We start from the raw sequence: 17516 nt of genomic DNA, 5'->3' as shown, positions 1-17516 counted from the left end.
GTTCAACTAAATTATAAAGCAAAAGTTAATTTATTAAGACCTGAAAATCATTTTAGACTTATTTATAGCAGTGTGAATTACTCTTTAAAAATTCCAATTTGGGTAAACCCAGAATTCGTAAAATAATCATTGATCAGTTATTTGTAGAAGAGGTATTGTTTCTAAACAATCTTTTTTAATGTACAGTGATGTGCTTTATATTACTTCCTTACTGCCAGCAGATAGTGAAAAAGAGTTGATGTCAAAATGGTTCACAAAAATAGTATCTAAAACAAAAGGCAGACAAGCTTCTTAGTAATGAGGGTTAAAAGTCTGAAAGGGTATGCAATATAATTTCAATTTCTCTGCATATCAAAGAAGATTGAAGATAACATTTCTAATCATTATAAAAGACTTATTTTGGACAAGAGAGAAAGGAAAGCACCAATTATTTTTAAATGTTCAATTTAATATTCATATATTCGTTTTTATTAATCACCATCTTTCCTTTCTTTCTACTTTTATACTTTCTAGGAGTACAAAGGTAAAGATCAATTAATATTATAGCCAGCATAAGGAAACTATTTTCTGTCCATCACAGGAGACTGCAGTTGATTTCCATTTTAAAGGTAACTAAAAGAAATTAGTAATAAGGAGATACATTGTTTTCTAAGAGATGCCTAAATACTACCGTAATGTGCAGTTTGAACATTAGAATACAGGAACTGAATTTCTCTCCCCAGTATAAAGGGAAACATACCATATCAGTTGAATAAAGGACTGTATTTCAATTAGGAACAACTTATATTTCTTAGCATATGCACAGAGTCCATACATTCCTTGCAAAAAGAGAGAGAAGTACAAACTACATAGTACCTAGCAATTACTCTTTGTGATGAATCTTTGTCAAGTACTTATTATTATATAAAAGAATAATAAGAGCTTTGTTGGATCAGATTAAAGCCCATCTTAGTGCTTATGTCTTTCCTGCCACTGTTACATTTGTGGAGGAATGAGGTCCCCAAAGCGGAGATGAGACAGAATCTTCAAGACTGATAGGCTTGTTCATGATAAATTTATCCAAAAACTTTGTTCTAAATTTCTTCCCAATCAGCTGCATTGGATGACTTTTGGTCCCAGAGAATAAACAAAACCTTTACTATATCTACTTTTGCTAAACTGGGCATACATGATTATACTGTCACATAACTAGTTTTTCCTAAGTTAAAGGCTCCCAAATGTTTGAGACCTAAAGTTTTGATTTTCTTGTTCTATGTACTGTACTTTATAAATCCTACCTTCTAAATGTGGGTTTTCCATAGTTTGTACAAAAGCATCGCACTATTGGCAGCCTTATTTTCAGTCAATTTCCTAATTAACTCTACCATGAAATATGCTTATTCATAGCCGTTACATTTTGGGTTGGTAACTCCATTGAGCTATAACCAACATCTACTAGTTGGTTATAGGCAACTCCAATCCTATCAGTTCATATGTTAAGTTTTTTCCCCCAACATGTATCACATTATATCTACTTAAATTAACTGAATTACATTTTCCATTTTACTGACCATTTATTCAGTTTAAACAGACTCTCCTACAGCTCTTTGCAATCACATTTGATTTTCATTACCTCAAATCATTTGGTATTGTCTGCTAATTTGGCCAATTCATTGCCTACTCCTACATTAAAATAATTTATGAAGTTATTCCTGTTATTTGCTTTCTGTTATTTACTCAGCTAGCAAGTCATAAAAAGACAGATTCTCTTATTCTATGACCATCAGGTTTACTTAAGAACTTTTGATGAGTGACTCTATCAAACCTTTGTGAAAATCCTGGTATATAATGGCAACAGTGTTATATGCTACTGATACCAGTCACCTGACTAGCGATTCTCTCAAAAAATTCTAGAAAAAAAATGTGCAGATTTTCTTATATGAGGAATTTTTCTTTATGTGCTTAGGGTTTTTTTTCTGTGAAACCGATGAGCTCAGTGGTTGGCACTTGTGAAAAAGAGGTGAGTATTTCTTTCATACAATACCATTCCCTCCAGCCATGTTTGTCAAGTCTGTAAGAGAAATGTATTCCAGAGATGGGAACCTGTGGCAGAATGAAGCCAAAGACTCTGAGAGCTACATGCAGCCAGAAGTTTACAGGCTGCACACTGGTATATCTGGCTGCATGTAGCTCTCAGAGTCTTTATATATATATTTATATATATATGTGGATCTTTGGTTGTTCGGGTTTTCTCCGCGTAAGATTCAAGTATCTAGGCAACGTTTCGATGAAGTCTCATTCATCATCTTCAGGCTTCTGTCTCCGGCTCTGTGCTTCTCAGAGTAATGTGAGATTGCAGCTGCTTCCTCCTTTTAACTGCCAGTGGGGGTGGGACTTGATTGGCTGTGTTCTGATTGGGTGGGGTGTGTTCTCATTGGTAGGGGGTTTGGCTGTGTTCTGATTGGTTGGGGTTAGCCGTGTTCTGATTGGTTGGAGGCGTGTTCTGTTCAGGTGGGGCTTGGTTGTGCTCAGGTTAGTCTTAGTTGCTGGGGATTTGAGCTGGTGAGTTGTGATCTTGCTGTTTGGCTTCGAGTTCGTGGTCCTTCTGCATCTTCATAGTGGGTGTCAGTTTGCTTCATGTATGGCTCGGAGGGGTTTGAAGTGGGTAGTGATGCAGCTGCATATATATATATCTATATATATCTATATATCTTTAATAGAAATATACAGGCTGCTAAATGAGAAGCCTTATATCTAAATAATGACACTTCCACAAATATTTAGTAGAAGATGTTGCTTGATTCCACACACACACACACACACACACACACACACACACACCCAAAAATTGAATTTATATAACTGCCAAGAGTCACTTATTTGAGGTGGGCAACTATATAAATTGAATAAATAAATATATATTACGTTACTATTCACTATACAGAAAACAATAAAATCTTACCAAAGGAACAGGATCTAAAATTCTACAACAAACAGCATTACTCTGCAAATTACATTTCAATGGTTTTAAATAATAAATGTTTTATCCAGAGGATAATGTCAATGCTATATTGTTGAATTGTTCAATTTCAAATACACTCTAAATTTTCCAAGAATTATTCATTTTTTTCAACAATTATTCAAATATATTACCTTTAAAGGGCCTTTTATGTGATCATCCTGAACTTCTAAAGTCGATGAATCATGCCTAAATGTTACCTAGAAAATGAAATTGTAAACATATTTAAAGCAGCATAAGAATGGCTATCAAATTTCTGAACCTGAGTTTAACCTATTTGCAGTAGCTATTAGATGATGCTATTGAGGTTCAAAAGAAACTCATATTTTGCATTTTGCATTTGTTACCACTTTTTTCTCTTAGTGGAACAACCAGATTGTAATAGAATTAAAAGATTAGGATTAATACACATTTATAACGATCAGTTGATTTAATATCCTTTTCCCCTTTATAAAGGATCACAAGGATGCAGACACAGGAAACATTTCTTTAAATCTCTGTATCTATCTTCCAACAGTATCAGTTAGGTTAGGTAATGAGATGATTTTGAATAAGTAACTCTCAGCCCAACCTAACCATTACTATATGAAGACAGATGCTTCCCTGAAACTTTAAAAGAAAACTTATAAATCCAATCAATAACAATACCATTAAGTTACAATTATACAATCTTCATTCTCTACAACTTTCTTTTGCCTTGCCTACAAAATATCTGAGATGTAAACTTCAGCAAAATTCTGTGGTTTCAACATAACTACATAGCCACAGCAAGGTGAAATGAAATCAAACTCTTCACATCAATTTATCATTCTCTAAACCATATGGGTAGAAAACAGTTAAGATGTAGATGCAAAGAGATAAGGATTCTCCTATCAATAAGCATTTCTAAGTTTTACTCTAAAAATATAGTGTCTGGAGAATACCTTGGCTCTTAAAAACTCCGCTTTTTTAATTTAAAAAAACCCTGCAAGCCAATGAACTAAGTAGTGAAATAGTCTGATTTCACTATCTCTGATAAAATAATACCAATAGTATTCTTACTAGGAATATGTACAAACTGGCTAATGATATACTGTAAGTATGCACATTTTTTTTGTGTGTGTGATAGAATTTTAGCTTCCCATAATTTGGAAAAAGCAAGTAGAAGAAAAAAGTTTGCGTTAACACTGATAACAAGAATATTTGAACACAAAAGAGAGCTTGCTTCAAAGTATACCAAATTTGAGATTTTTGAAGGAGAGATTGATTTTTGCTTTGGCCAAAAGGTCTAATTATTTTGTCCTACCTGGATCACACATATTTGATTAAGAAATTGATCACGTTAAGCAATTCATGCTTTCAGAGCAAACAGGATTATAATTCATATACTGTATTACTTATTCAAGAGTAAATGGAAATAGGTCCTAGCTAGATAGCAAATACATTATTTGAAACAATAAATATTTGGATTTATGGAAACAATTAACTCAACTTCTCTTGTGCAAGCTTGTGTAAAATAAATGTATTTTCTGCAACTGCATGCAGACTATAGATGAGAAAGCCAGTATATTAGAAAGATTCTGAAAGTTGCTGTTAAATGGGAATAAATGCACGCACAATCATACAGTGCTGTTCCTTTTATCCAGATTCATTATATTAATGTTATAGGCAAATTTAGGAGAAATACATTTATATTCAAACTCTAAAGCTCTTTCTTTCTTATATGCTTTCAGTTACTATGAGCCTAGCTAATCAAATGAAAGAAAAAGTGTAGCCTGACAAACAATTACTCTGATGGAAAATAGGCACAAGAGATTATTATATAGTTCATCAGTTATGTATTCTATATATATGTAAAATGAATTTTAAAATGCATACATATACATACCTTGACTTTAACCAGTCTTTTTGTTGTTTTTATCTTAGCTTCACAAAAGGCACCTCTATATTTTGCACTCACATCAGTGCCTACTGTCAAATATGGTGGTTCATCAAGGGCCTAGGAAAGAAGTGAAATACATTTGGCTTTTAATCTTTTCTGGAATTTCCTACTTATTCAAACTGGAATCTTACATCACTGTCGGCCAGGTTTTGTTTTAATAATTATTTATTAAATCACAATAACTGAATTCATAATGCACGCTTAAACCACAGTGGCTTAATTTATGTAACACATTAAGACAAAACAAAATAAACCACAAGTTTTGTGTGAACCCAGTTTAGGCAAGTCCTTTAAAAATATTTGTAAAAATAATGTATCTAAATTTTGGCCAAGCTACTACCAAAACATTTACCTCTGGGAACAATTAATTTGTTTGTAGTTTCATAAACATTAAAATGTGAATCAATATTTTTTTTTAAAGAAACAAGACCTTACCACTTTTTTCTAATGGGTACAATCAAATGTTCATTCTATTAAATAGAATGACAAAATCCTTTTGGAAAGGGGTTTTCATTTTCTATCTGTATTTCAGGAACAGATATAGATTACGTTTATGGAATTAAGAGAATAAAGCAAAAGGGCAGGATGTCCTGCATTTACCCAAGTGAATTGTTCAAAATGAGACACTAGTTTAAGCTAATCTGCAGTGCAAAAGTTATCACAGACTAGGCTGGAAAGTTCCAAATGCAGGAGCGAAAAATAACTGTCTTTAATGATTATGTGTTGCACCCAGGAGCAGGAAACATAGAATAGTTGCAGAACTTCAATCTGGGGACAAACAGTCTGCCGCAATAAATTTCTAAAGTTTCTGTCTCACCTCTGCAAGTTCAGTATGTCCTTGGGAAGCCAGTTTCCAATCGTAATATCATGGGTCTAGAATATGGTTTTCCTTATATCAATAAACTGCAATTCTCAATATCCCTCACTATTTCTGGGACAAAGGACCTATAATTGGGGTCCCACACTACATATCTTAATACTGTTTCCCTATTTGTGGTTTACATGCTATGCAAACCTCAAATCGTTCTTTTCAGCAAGTCATAGCTTCAAGTGTTGTATCAACATAGCCCTTAAATATTGAAAATTATTAAACTCTCATTGAGATGAATATAACATATTACTGTACTGTATGACTTCACACAGAAATAAATCTTCATTCACCTGTAAAATAATCCTGCGTTCAATGACAAATAAGAGCAGAACTAGCATAGATTTATTACTGTGAAATCAGTCGTTTTACTTCTGACAAGAAATAGTGTGTGCACGGGTATGCATGCACAAATATCCACAATGCTGAATATAGAAATCTCTATATGCATGTCATCTTTTTTTTTTAAATCATTAAAACAGCTGCATCCTTTCCCAGGCTTGTTTCTGCATGCATGGCTGCTCAGCTGGGAAAAGGCTGCTTGCTTTAATGATTTAAAAAGAGGTGCTTTGTATGCACAACTGCAGGTTGCAAAGTACTTATTTCAAAGGATATTAATCTCGCTAAAAATCACCATCTCCTCATACATGGACAGGTAGCTAACAGAAGATTGACTTGAGTTCAGATATATTGCTGAATAAGTGTTTTTAATCATTTCCACGTTGAATCATTCCCCCCACTATAAATCTATTCATTATTACTCAGAGTAGAGGTGCATGAAATTTTCCCAAGTACCACACCTTGTCTCAGAATCAAAACCTGAACCCCTGCAGATTTTAAATAAGTTCAAAAACCTGGCTGAGAGCCTCTATTTTGGCTCTCAGCCAGGTTTTTAACCAAGTTTCTTGTTCATAGTTAAAACATATTTTTAAAATAACATTGATTTGAACAGCTATCATTTTAGACCAAAGTTCTGTCATAAAAAAAGAAATATCTGAAAATAAAAATACTATTAAACACAAAACCAACCTAGCAGCTTCCAGCTGTTTTGGATTACAGCTCTTGTAATCAGCTATATTTCATGTTGGTTGGAGTTTATAGGAATGCAATCTAAACACTGGTAGGCAATAGGTTACTTTACTCTTAAGCCCCTGCATCCACTACACCTCTGCATAATTGTTATTTGGTCTAATAAAGTAACTCTGGTGAAATGCGTATGCATGAATTTTTTTAGCTTTTAAAATTTTAATGAAATTATAATGAGATCTTAACAACAAATATATATATGGAAAATGCTAAATACACTACTGAAGTATTTCTTCAACAGTTTTGCATGCACTTCAATAACTGAAACAAGTATGCAAGAAATATATATTACAATATATTTTCAAAATGTAAGGATTAAATGAGTTTTTAAATGTTTCTATCATCATGACTGGAAAAAAGGAATAACAATAGGAATAGTTCATAAATTAACAGGGCAATTAGGAAAATAAAGAATTGTTAAGTAAAAATAATTTTTTCATAGTCGTAACTAAACATGATTTATGAGAATTTGGCAATCTCAGCTGGCTGAAAGAATTAAAAATATCTGGCTTTCAGAAAGAAATAGATGTTACTAAAGAACACAATAAAAAGAATTTATACAGTTGTATTTGAATTCATTTAACAACTCTTCATTTGGTACTCATTATATTTAGGCAATGACATTTCTGACACAAACTGAAGACAACAGCATGAAGAAAGTACTGTCATTGCTAAATCATTCAAAGAATTCACAGCAGATAATACTGAGAGTCACAAAAAGATACCTATTTTTCTGTCATAGCTTAGAAATATATGTCACAATGATAGAATATTGCTTCACAAGGAAAAGCATTTGTAATAACTAACAAATTAACATTCTATTCTATTTGTATTTCATAAAAATAAGAAAGGAATACCAATATTGATCTACCCTTTTCCTAAATACAGATTTTTATAGCAAATTTTATAATTCTTTGTGAAGGACTTTGCAACAGAAAAAAAGAATAGAAAACAAAAAGGCAAGTGAAAAGGATGAAAAATATTTATGTTGTTCCATCTATACGCATAGGATTTACTTGTCTATTTTCATGTTCAATACATGCAAATTAAAAGGTTTTTGGCTGCAAAAAATAGTTGATTAGGAAGATCAAAGTAGGATCAAAGATTCTACTTTCAAGTCAAATTTGATAATTCAGGACTAAACATAACAATATATTATAAATCTATACAGGGCAGTATAATAAATCCATGCATAATTTAAATATGTCCATCTTATATACTTACATTACTTTTTTCTGTAACTAAATATTAATTAAATTTGTATGTCGCCCATCTCACTGTCAAGTGACTATGGTTAGCTTACAAACATCCAAAAACATTTAATATTAAAAGGAACAGATTAAACGAATTAAAAACCAGAATACTAAGCAGAGCAACCAGGATGATTAGGGGACTGGAGACTAAAACATATGAAGAACGGTTACAGGAATTGGGCATGGCTAGTCTAATGAAGAGAAGGACCAGGGGAGACATGATAGCGGTCTTCCAATATTTGAGGGGCTGCTATAGAGAGGAAGGGGTCAAGCTATTTTCTAAAGCACCTGTAGGCCAGACAAGGCATAATGGATGAAAACTCCGCTCCAAGGAGAGATTTAACTTGGAAATAAGGAGAAACTTTCTGACAATGAGAACAATCAACCAATGTTACAGCTTGCTCTCGAAAGTTGTGGGAGCGCCATCACTTGAGACTTTCAAGAAGAGATTGGACTGACATTTATCAGAAATGGTGTAGGGTCTCCCCCTGGGGCGGGGGATTGGACTAGATCAGTGATTGCCAACCAGTGGGCCGGGGACTGGTTGCCAACCAGTTCTCACTGGTGGTCCACGAGAAAATTTTGGTGGTCCACAGAGAAATGTCACCCCCAAAACAATTAATCCAGGCTGCGTGGGAACACAAGGCTTTTGTTGCTTGCATTGCAAATAACATGAGGTAGTAAGGGGAGGGGTAAAAGGGCAGAGGGGGGGAACTTGCCCCACGCGCCTGGCCTGGCCACCGGGCTTGCTTCTTTCCACTTCTTTCTTCTTCTGCTTTTGGCTGAATGCAAGGAAAGCAACAAAAGTCTTTCTTTCTCTCCCCCAAACTCTGCCAGAAATGAGTCTTTGGGACCCTGCAAGGCATCCTGCTCCAAGAGGCTGCGCTGGCATGACAAGTCTCACAAAGACTCATTTCTGGTGGAGTTTGGGGGAGAGAAAGTAAGTCTTCTGCTGCTTCTGCTGCTTTCCTTGCATAAAGCCAAAATTCTCTCTCTTTCTCTCTTTAGAATGGAGGTGGAGACGGTATCCTGCGATCCCAAATAAATGATCGATCGGTAGGAAAACTAGGTGGGGAATTTTCCTACCGACTTTTGGGGGAATTTTCCCAGGGTCTCTGGTCCGCGGGATTTAAAATTATGAGTTTGGTGGTCCCTGAGGTCCAAAAGGTCCAAAAGATCTTCTAGTTGTACAGGAGGAGAATCCAAAGCATGGGTAGTCTCTTGTTTGAAGACTGAGACAATCAAAGCTTAGTCCTGCTTCCTTCCAGTGCACATGCCCAGTTTTTGATGAAGGCTAATGATTGCCTTGGAGATTTCTTGGTGTTCTTTCTTGATGATCCTTCGGGACTGACCTTTACTCAGGGAAAAACTGTTCTTGTTGTTCTGGTATGCACTGCTCTATAGCATCATTTTGAGGGAAGGAGTTGAAACAGTTTACATCCAGGATGTGAGAGAACTGTAAGTATTTTCACAGCCCTCTTTTTGACTCATGCAGTATACAGGTCCTCAATTGAAGACAGGTTGGTAGTAATTGTTTTTTCTGCAGTCCTAGTTATCCTCTGAAGTCTGTGTCTATCCTGTTGGGTTGCAGAACCAAACCAGACAGTTATAGAGGTGCAGGTGATAGACTCAATCATTCCTCTGTACAACTGGATCAGCAGCTCCTTGGGCAGTTTGAGCTTTCTGAGTTGGCACAGAAAGAACATTCTTTGTTGTGCTTTTTTGATGACATTTTTGATGTTAGGTGTCCATTTTAGGTCATGTGATATAGTAGAACCTAGAAATTTGAAGGTCTCTACTGTTGATACTAGGGTTGTCTAGTATTGTAAGAGGTGGTAGTATGGGAAGGTTTCTTCTAAAGTCTACCACCATTTCTACGGTTTTGAGTGTGTTCGGTTCCAAATTGTTCCGGTTACACCACGAGGCAAGTTGTATAACCTCCTGTCTGTATGCAGATTCGTCGTTGTCTTGAATGAGATCAATTATTGTTGTGTTATTAGCAAACTTCAGGATTTTAACAGATGGATCGTTCCTGATGAACAGAGATGGTGATGACCACGTTGCTGCCTTGCAGATGTCCCCAATTGGGGCCTGTGTATTCCAAGCTGCCGTTGTGGCTGCACTCTTGGTTGAGTATGCTGTTATTCTACCCGGCAGCTGTAATGACTGGCTTCCATAAGCCTTTGTAATACATGCTCTGATCCATCGACCTACGGTTGATGGCGAAACGTTTTGACCCAAAGAACCAGGTCTGATTGCTATGAAGAATGCTTCTGTCTTCCTAATGGACCTTGTTCTCTTAATATATATGCATAGTGCTCTCCTTACATCTAAAGAATGCCATGTCTTTTCTAAGCTATGGACCGGTTCATTGTTATTGTCTCCCATTGGTCAGCGTATAGGCCCAGTCTTCCACCGATGGGCACGCTGTTCCGGCTGTCACTTTGTGTGACAGAAGGGCCTGCTGGTGGAGCAATTGAATGGTCATCTTCCTTGGAATCATTGACCGCCCATCTCTAAATCCGGATCTGTCTGTTTGCCTCTGTGTATACTGCCTCTGGGAATACTGGGAGTGACCAAAGTCACCCCCCAGTGGCTAGAAAAGGCTGCCGTTAGGTGTACGGCAATGACCACCTATCTGCCTGAGCAAACCGCCTAGGCAAGATCTTTCTCTTATCTTTGGTCTTGATCAGTAGTGGTTTGATGGTTTCCCCATATAGTTTATCCCCTATAACTGGGGCCAAAGCCAGTTTCCACTTAAGCTTCAAATCCACATGCCAGTGGCAGAGCCAAACTAGACGCCTTACCGCCACTGCAGCTGCTACTATTATTTTAGTTTAATCCTGTTGCAATCAAAGATCACCAGGTGGTGCCCTATCCTCCATCTACTCAAACCATATCAGGACTGACCTGCTAAAAAATGAGGCAGTAGAGGTTGCCTTAGTGACCATGCTGCTGCCTGGTGGACCTTTTGGAGGGTCTGTTTTGCTTTCTTGTCTTCCCCTTTTAGACTGTCTTGTGCATCATTAGCAAAGATGGTAGCAGACATAGAAGCCGCCACTGGTCCATCTATTGTTGGAACTGGAATCAAATCCACCAGTTCCATGTTATAATTTGTCTTCTCATTTCCCCCTGGTGTTGAGAAAATGGCTGGTCGATTGAACTCACCTTCTATTACCTCCCTGAATAATTCAGGTGAGGGCACCATTTTGCTTTCTATCTTGGTTCTTGCAAAGAATGTATCTTTTGGATCTGATGGTTCTAGATCATATTCCTTTGTTGCTATGACCTTCCCCAAGCCTGTTGCTACCTTGGCCTTCCCTAGCAGCTTCTTAAACATCTGCTGGCAAAATAGACCAGAGAACGCTGGGGTCTCTCTGAAGCTTACCTCTTCATCTGAAAAGGCTGACTCTTTTTGATCATCCTCCCCTGAAACCGAACACTCACTTTGGGTATATGACCTAATTGAATTGGATGTCTGGAACCCAAATTCTTCCCCCGCTTCTCTTGTCAGCGAGGGATGTTGTGCCATCTGCCTTTTCTCATTATGCACCAGGTTAGGTCTATTACATCCCTAATCCCTAGGTCCATCCCTAACCTCTGACAGTATTTCCAACATTATGGCCCTCATTTCCTCCCTAAAGGATTGTTCTCTGAGCCTTGCTGCTGTAGGAGTAAAGCTGGCTTCTGTTGCCAGCCTCCTCCTCTTCGGGGAAGGCTGCTGGTCTTCATTCCATACCTGGCGGTTTCTCTGCCTCTCTGTGACACGCACATTATCTTTTATACAAAGAGCTGGTTGAAAAAACTGCTCATCAGTGCCCTCTGGTGTCACCTGTCTGGCGCTCTTCTCGTGATGCTTTGTTCCATTGGTCTGCCTGCTGAAGTGCGGGAATTTCCATTCCTCTCCACCTCTTTCTCAGCCCATGCGAAGCTCTTTTCAATGGTCCTTTGTCTCCTTAAGGCGTCTCTCTCATCTGATTTGGAAGTCTCTCTTTCTTCCATCTTTGATGATCTACTAGCTCTTTTTGAGACCTGCTCTCTATTAGGGCTTGGGTCAGGCAATCCCTGATCTTCCAAGTCTGCTTCTGTTTCTGAAAAATCAGCCATGCTGTCCCCTTTGTTCTCTGAGACACAGCTTCGCCCTCACTGGAGCTCAGCTGGTGTATTCTGCTAGATCCTGATCGCTAGAGAGTATGCACAGCCAAGACTGACTATGGACTCTAGTCCCCCTTTAACTGGATGGGCTTGAAGGGTTGTTTCCAGAGGTCCTCAACCACAACTGAGTGTCTGCTCTTTGTTTCTAGGACCCCCTTTTTTAAAAATGCAGAGGCTCCTGCTGCTATTTATTGTCCTTTTCTGAATGGGAGCTAGCTCCGCTCTTTCAGAGCTGCCGCGGCTTCTTTTAAACCACCTATCAGCTGTTTGGTGATCCCTTGCTTTATCTTTGCCCAGCGGCTTTGGGATGGCTGATTGCTTGCCTATCAGTTCCTTCCCTATTTGCTGGCCGATTGCGAGACCGTCTGCTCGATCTGGGGCCACCACAGCTTTTTCTCTGAGCGCTCTCCTGGCTTGTACAGAAATCCCAGCTCAGTCCACCCAAGGCTTCCATCTCCTTTTTACTTTACTCACAGGTTCATTGTTTCTAATTCACTTCCTTTTCAAATTTGAAGAATCCAAAGTGTGGTTAAATTTTCTTTCTCTGAGCACTCTCTCCATGTGTCCTCTTTGCATGGAGACTGAGTTAAAAACTGGGCATGAGCAGTGGAAGGAGGCAGGACTAAGCTTTGATTGACTAAGTCTTCAAGCAAGGAAGGAAGCAGAGATTACCCACGCTTTGGTTTCTCCAACCCATACAACTGAGAAGTGTATCTTCACCTGCTTTTTAAAAATAGCAAACTTCCCCCAGAGTCACTTGACCTGTAGTAGGGCATTTTAAGGGAAGAAGTCATCTTCTGCCAAATATTTTACTACAGATCATATTTCTTGGAGGAAAAATGCAAAACATGAGTGTGTGAGTGAGTGTGTGTCTTATAAAATAATCTGTCTGGTTCAAAATGAAGATTTGATTTTTCTTTTAAAATGCCATAGCATATTGAACAAAGAGTAAAAATTTGAACCAATAAGAAAAAATAGATTTGGAACTTTATTTAACTAAGCTTAAAAATGTATTTAAAGCAATTTGACAATGATTAGTACTACATAAGCTAATCAAAATATCCCAAGAAATCATTATTTTGGAGATACCAACCTTTCATATATTTTCTGGTTTTCTTTACAATATTAAATTTCTGAGGAAATGTGCTATATAGCATTTAATACTGAATTCTGATTAGCCGCATGCTCTAAGGTACATGATAAATTGTGAAATGTTAATTTTAATGTTAATTTTACTAATAGAGGCTATAATAAGCCTTTCAGTCGTATGTTTTCCTTTATCCTGAAGTTTTGATTTAATGTTATTCTGAATTTGCATGATACTCTTTTGTGGTTAGTACAATCATGGCCAAGATGTTCAGCCAGGGCAGAAAAGAGACCACACAAATTTGCTCTAACAGCAATTTGTGCCAGTTCTTTTTCCTTTACTCAAGTAACATATATATCTCTACATTTCCTGCAAAGATGACTGTGGTTACTTGGGATTTGATCATTTCAATTTTTTTCACTGTGGTGTTGGCCAAATCTTCCCTCAGCCCATTAATTTTAAAAGCAATAACCTTCACATGTCCACAGGAGATAAGAGAAATGTCAAAGCAACAGTTATTCACATCATCCACTTATGTTTCAGATAAATTAATGGCTGTCTAGTAAAGCCTAGCCACTAGTTTAGGTTTTCACAAAACAGAGAACTATGATAACAGGTAAGCCAAGAATAAGCCACTGTTTCGGACTGTGGTTAAGATGCAGTAGAAGCTTTTTATTCTTTCTAACAGAATTCTAGAAAGAAATTACGTAAAGGAATTCAATAATCTGTCTAGATGTTTCCTTCTATAATAACAAGATAATTGTCTTAAAACTATACCAAATATATTTTGGTAGAATAACTCAACCAATGAAAATTGGACAAATCATTATTATAAAGAAAAAAATACCTCAAATTCAGTGTATTCCTAGAAGTAAAGCAGCTGGACACCTACTTAGAATATTATTGACTGAAGCTGGAAGGGATCTATGGCTCCCTATATACAAGGGTCCATAAATCCCTTAATTACAGGTATAACTGCATTGTTTCTACCTTTAAAAAAATATGCAAGACAGGTCAGTAGGTGGACAATTTCAACAGTAGATTATCCAACTAAATTATTCAAATTGTAAATATTCTTTCCCAAACAGTGTTACTTCAAACCCTAATGAGAATCAAAACAGGAAAATTAGCAACTAATCATTATTTGCCATCACTTTATCATATCTCACTAGACTTCCAGTAGACAAAAATTCAATATGAACTAAGTCAAGAATGCATCTTATTGTCACTGTTACAAAGCCCCACTTTCCATCTGGAATTACTGTTGATAACAGAATCCCTAATGATATTAATGTTTTACAGCAGGGCTCTCCAAACTTGGAAACTTGGCTGACGAATTCTGGGAGTTGAGGTCCATAAGTTTAAATTGCCAAATTTGTCACGTTTAACAGAACATAAGTGTATAGTGAAAGCTTGATTTGGACACCTTGATATAGCAAATGTGGATGCAATGGGCAAAATCCCGCTTGTATTTATAGCATTTATACAGCCTTGGTGGCACAGTGGTTAGAGTGCAATACTGCAAGCTACTTCTACTGCAATTTGGCAGATCAAATCCCACCAGGCTCAAGGTTGACTCAGTCTTCCATCCTTCCGAGGTGGGTAAAATGAGGACCCAAATTGTTGGGGGCAATATGCTAACTCTGTAAACCGCTTAGAGGGCTGTAAAGCACTATAAAATGGTATATAAGTCTAATTGCTATTGCTATTTTCAATCATTTGCATTATGACATCAATAGGGATGACATATTCTCAATTTAAATGATACACCCTCCCTTTGACCCATTAATCATGATCCCATTGTATATAATTTTCTGTCTGAATGTCACTCTGTAGAAAACTTCAGATAAAATGCTAAACTATGCATAATAAATCAGAATGGCTGTGATTGCAAACAATGCTAAGCCAAAACAAACAAGCACACATGATATTTCAAGATAATAGCCGAGCTCATATAACATGCAAAGACATAATGTGATTCATTTAAACTAGGCTTAGCCAATGTGGTTTGTAAAAATATAGTTCAACAAAAATATAGTTTTGTACTTCACATATACATTAATGCAAACTGTTATATGATTGGGGTTAATTTCTGTTATTTTCATTAAAAACAATTTCTATTTGATATTGGAATCTCACACACGGCATTGGAGGGTATCATATGTATCAATCCAGGTTATGTGGCAATCCTCAAATATTTTTAATGAAGATGTAGTAATGCATATGAAAGAAGAATGGGAATTGTTGATTCACAAGAAATTCTACTTTTCTTAGCTCATATGCAACACAGAAGCATAATTTAACACAATAGCACGACGCTTTGGTTGGGTTTACGTGCAGCCGTAATCCATAGTTGGTATTATTGAAAACTCATAATCATGATTTATGTATCTTCGTGAGTATAATCATAAAAAGCCAAAAACTACGTACCTTATTGCTTTGTGAGAGACACAAATCCAATTAATAACTGAAATTCAAGAGGGACTGTTTATCAGAATAGGATGTCATGTTAGTCCAGTGGTTTTAATTACCAAGATATTGCTGTTTATAAGTCATGGCTTATATGATGTAACCGAACATAGAAAACTGTGGTTAATTCAGTAAAACTTGGTGAGGCAAATGATGGCTTAGCAATCCATATTACAAAAATCTGTTCCCAATGACTTGAAAGATTCGAAGAGAAGGATAGCATGTTCCATTGCTTGAGAACAAATTATTTATTATTACATGTTGCCCAATGCAGAAATTCTACTTTCTTCTCTGCACAGCTAGTAGAGCCCTAGGTGAACTGGTGGTATCTACAGTACTGCCAAGCTTATCAGCACATATACCTGTAGCTGTTTCTCCCACTCCTCTTAACTCCTTATGGCTATAGCCCACTAGTTTACAAGTATGTCTACTGCACAGAAAAGGGGAAATTACACTAGAATGGTGAGAGAGTTTTAAAAGGAACTGTCTCGCTAGTTTGCCTTCGGGTGAATTGATATTTTAGGACTGCCCATGCCCATCAAAATGTAACAGGTACTTGGTCTACAGATCAGCCTCCCACTGGCAACCATTCTGTGTGATCATCCACAAAATGTGTTCTCAAAATTCAGTATGTGCCACCAGAAGACATAGAGCCTTATTTTCTGAAGGTAATAATATGTCTCGGGGAATTACAAACTTTATTTACATGATCTTATTCATATTAAGAAATGGGAGAAAGTTATAAAATTAATTAAAAGAGCAACAGCCAGCAGTCATCACATCAAAGACACCATGCTTACAATTTCATTTGTAATAAATATTTCTTAATTTCCATAAAATGTTTTTGGACCTGCACTTACAATACAATTAGTCTTGGCACACAGTCATACCTGGGACTGGGATTGATATAAATTTGTGCCATCATAAACCAAGACATCACATAACGTGAACTTACAATGGTAATCCTGGCACTCCCCATTGTGGTCACTAACTAAAAATCATGGGTCATGACTTGACTCTCTATCCCAACTGAAGTTATTCTGAGCTTGATCCTTCCCAGCCCTGAGCCTCAGTAAGGTAAGTGACTGCCTACAGCTCCCCTTCCCAACTCCCCCCAAACTCTGCCCTTTGGCTGCCCTGCACCCTGCCTTGTGGGGTGGTGAGCAGCCTCAGAACCATGCTCCAGGAAGCCTCAACCACTCCAGCCTGCCCAACAAGTGCCATCAAGCACTCAATCACTCAGCTGCCTTTTCTCCCACTTCCTGACAGTGACATTTTGCCTCTGCACCCAGCTGAAGCAAAAGCACACTACTGCTTTTGCTGTTGCTTTTTCAGACAGTGCCACTAGGCTACCCCAGGCGCTTCAGCTTCTCCTGTGCATGGCTCACCAGTAGAATGGCACCAAGCCATAAAGTTCCAGCAGACATTTATTTCCTCAGCTGACTTCTCTCCAACTTCCATGCAGCAACATTTGGCACCCAACTGCAATGGCCAAACTAGAAGTGGCTTGCTGCCCTTGCTGCCTCCTTTTTAGATCTAGCTTCTCTGGCGAACGTATCCTATGTGCGACTCCCTAAGTACCATTTTTGGAAAGCTGTGTTGCCTTCAGAAAGTTTTTCAGCTTCTGAAGGCAGCACAGCTTTACAAAGACAGCACTCTCTGAGAACTACATGCTGGGA

At 37.3% G+C, this 17516-nt stretch overlaps 1 protein-coding gene across 5 annotated transcripts in view; it reads right to left on the bottom strand.

Annotated features, from left to right (window-relative positions):
- The window catches only part of ARID4B (AT-rich interaction domain 4B), a 100580-nt gene that overhangs the window by 57098 nt on the left and 25966 nt on the right, over window positions 1-17516 (bottom strand). For all 5 annotated transcript variants that reach the window (XR_015744309.1, XM_087937339.1, XM_087937348.1 and 2 more), the window contains exons 3-4: window positions 4866-4976; window positions 3133-3198 (exon numbers count right to left, since the gene is read on the bottom strand). Coding sequence is in view for 4 of the 5 variants with exons in the window: in XM_087937339.1 (XP_087793465.1) it covers window positions 3133-3198; window positions 4866-4976 (177 nt within the window). In the remaining variant the exon portion in view is untranslated. The remainder of the gene's footprint in view (window positions 1-3132; window positions 3199-4865; window positions 4977-17516) is intronic.

This window comes from Pseudonaja textilis, chromosome 1 (assembly GCF_049901715.1).
Source record: "Pseudonaja textilis isolate UNSWEBS1 chromosome 1, rPseTex1.2, whole genome shotgun sequence".
Lineage (NCBI taxonomy): Eukaryota > Metazoa > Chordata > Lepidosauria > Squamata > Elapidae > Pseudonaja > Pseudonaja textilis.
The sequence above is the reverse complement of the archived record's forward strand: the minus strand, read 5'-3'. Positions and strand labels throughout refer to the sequence as shown.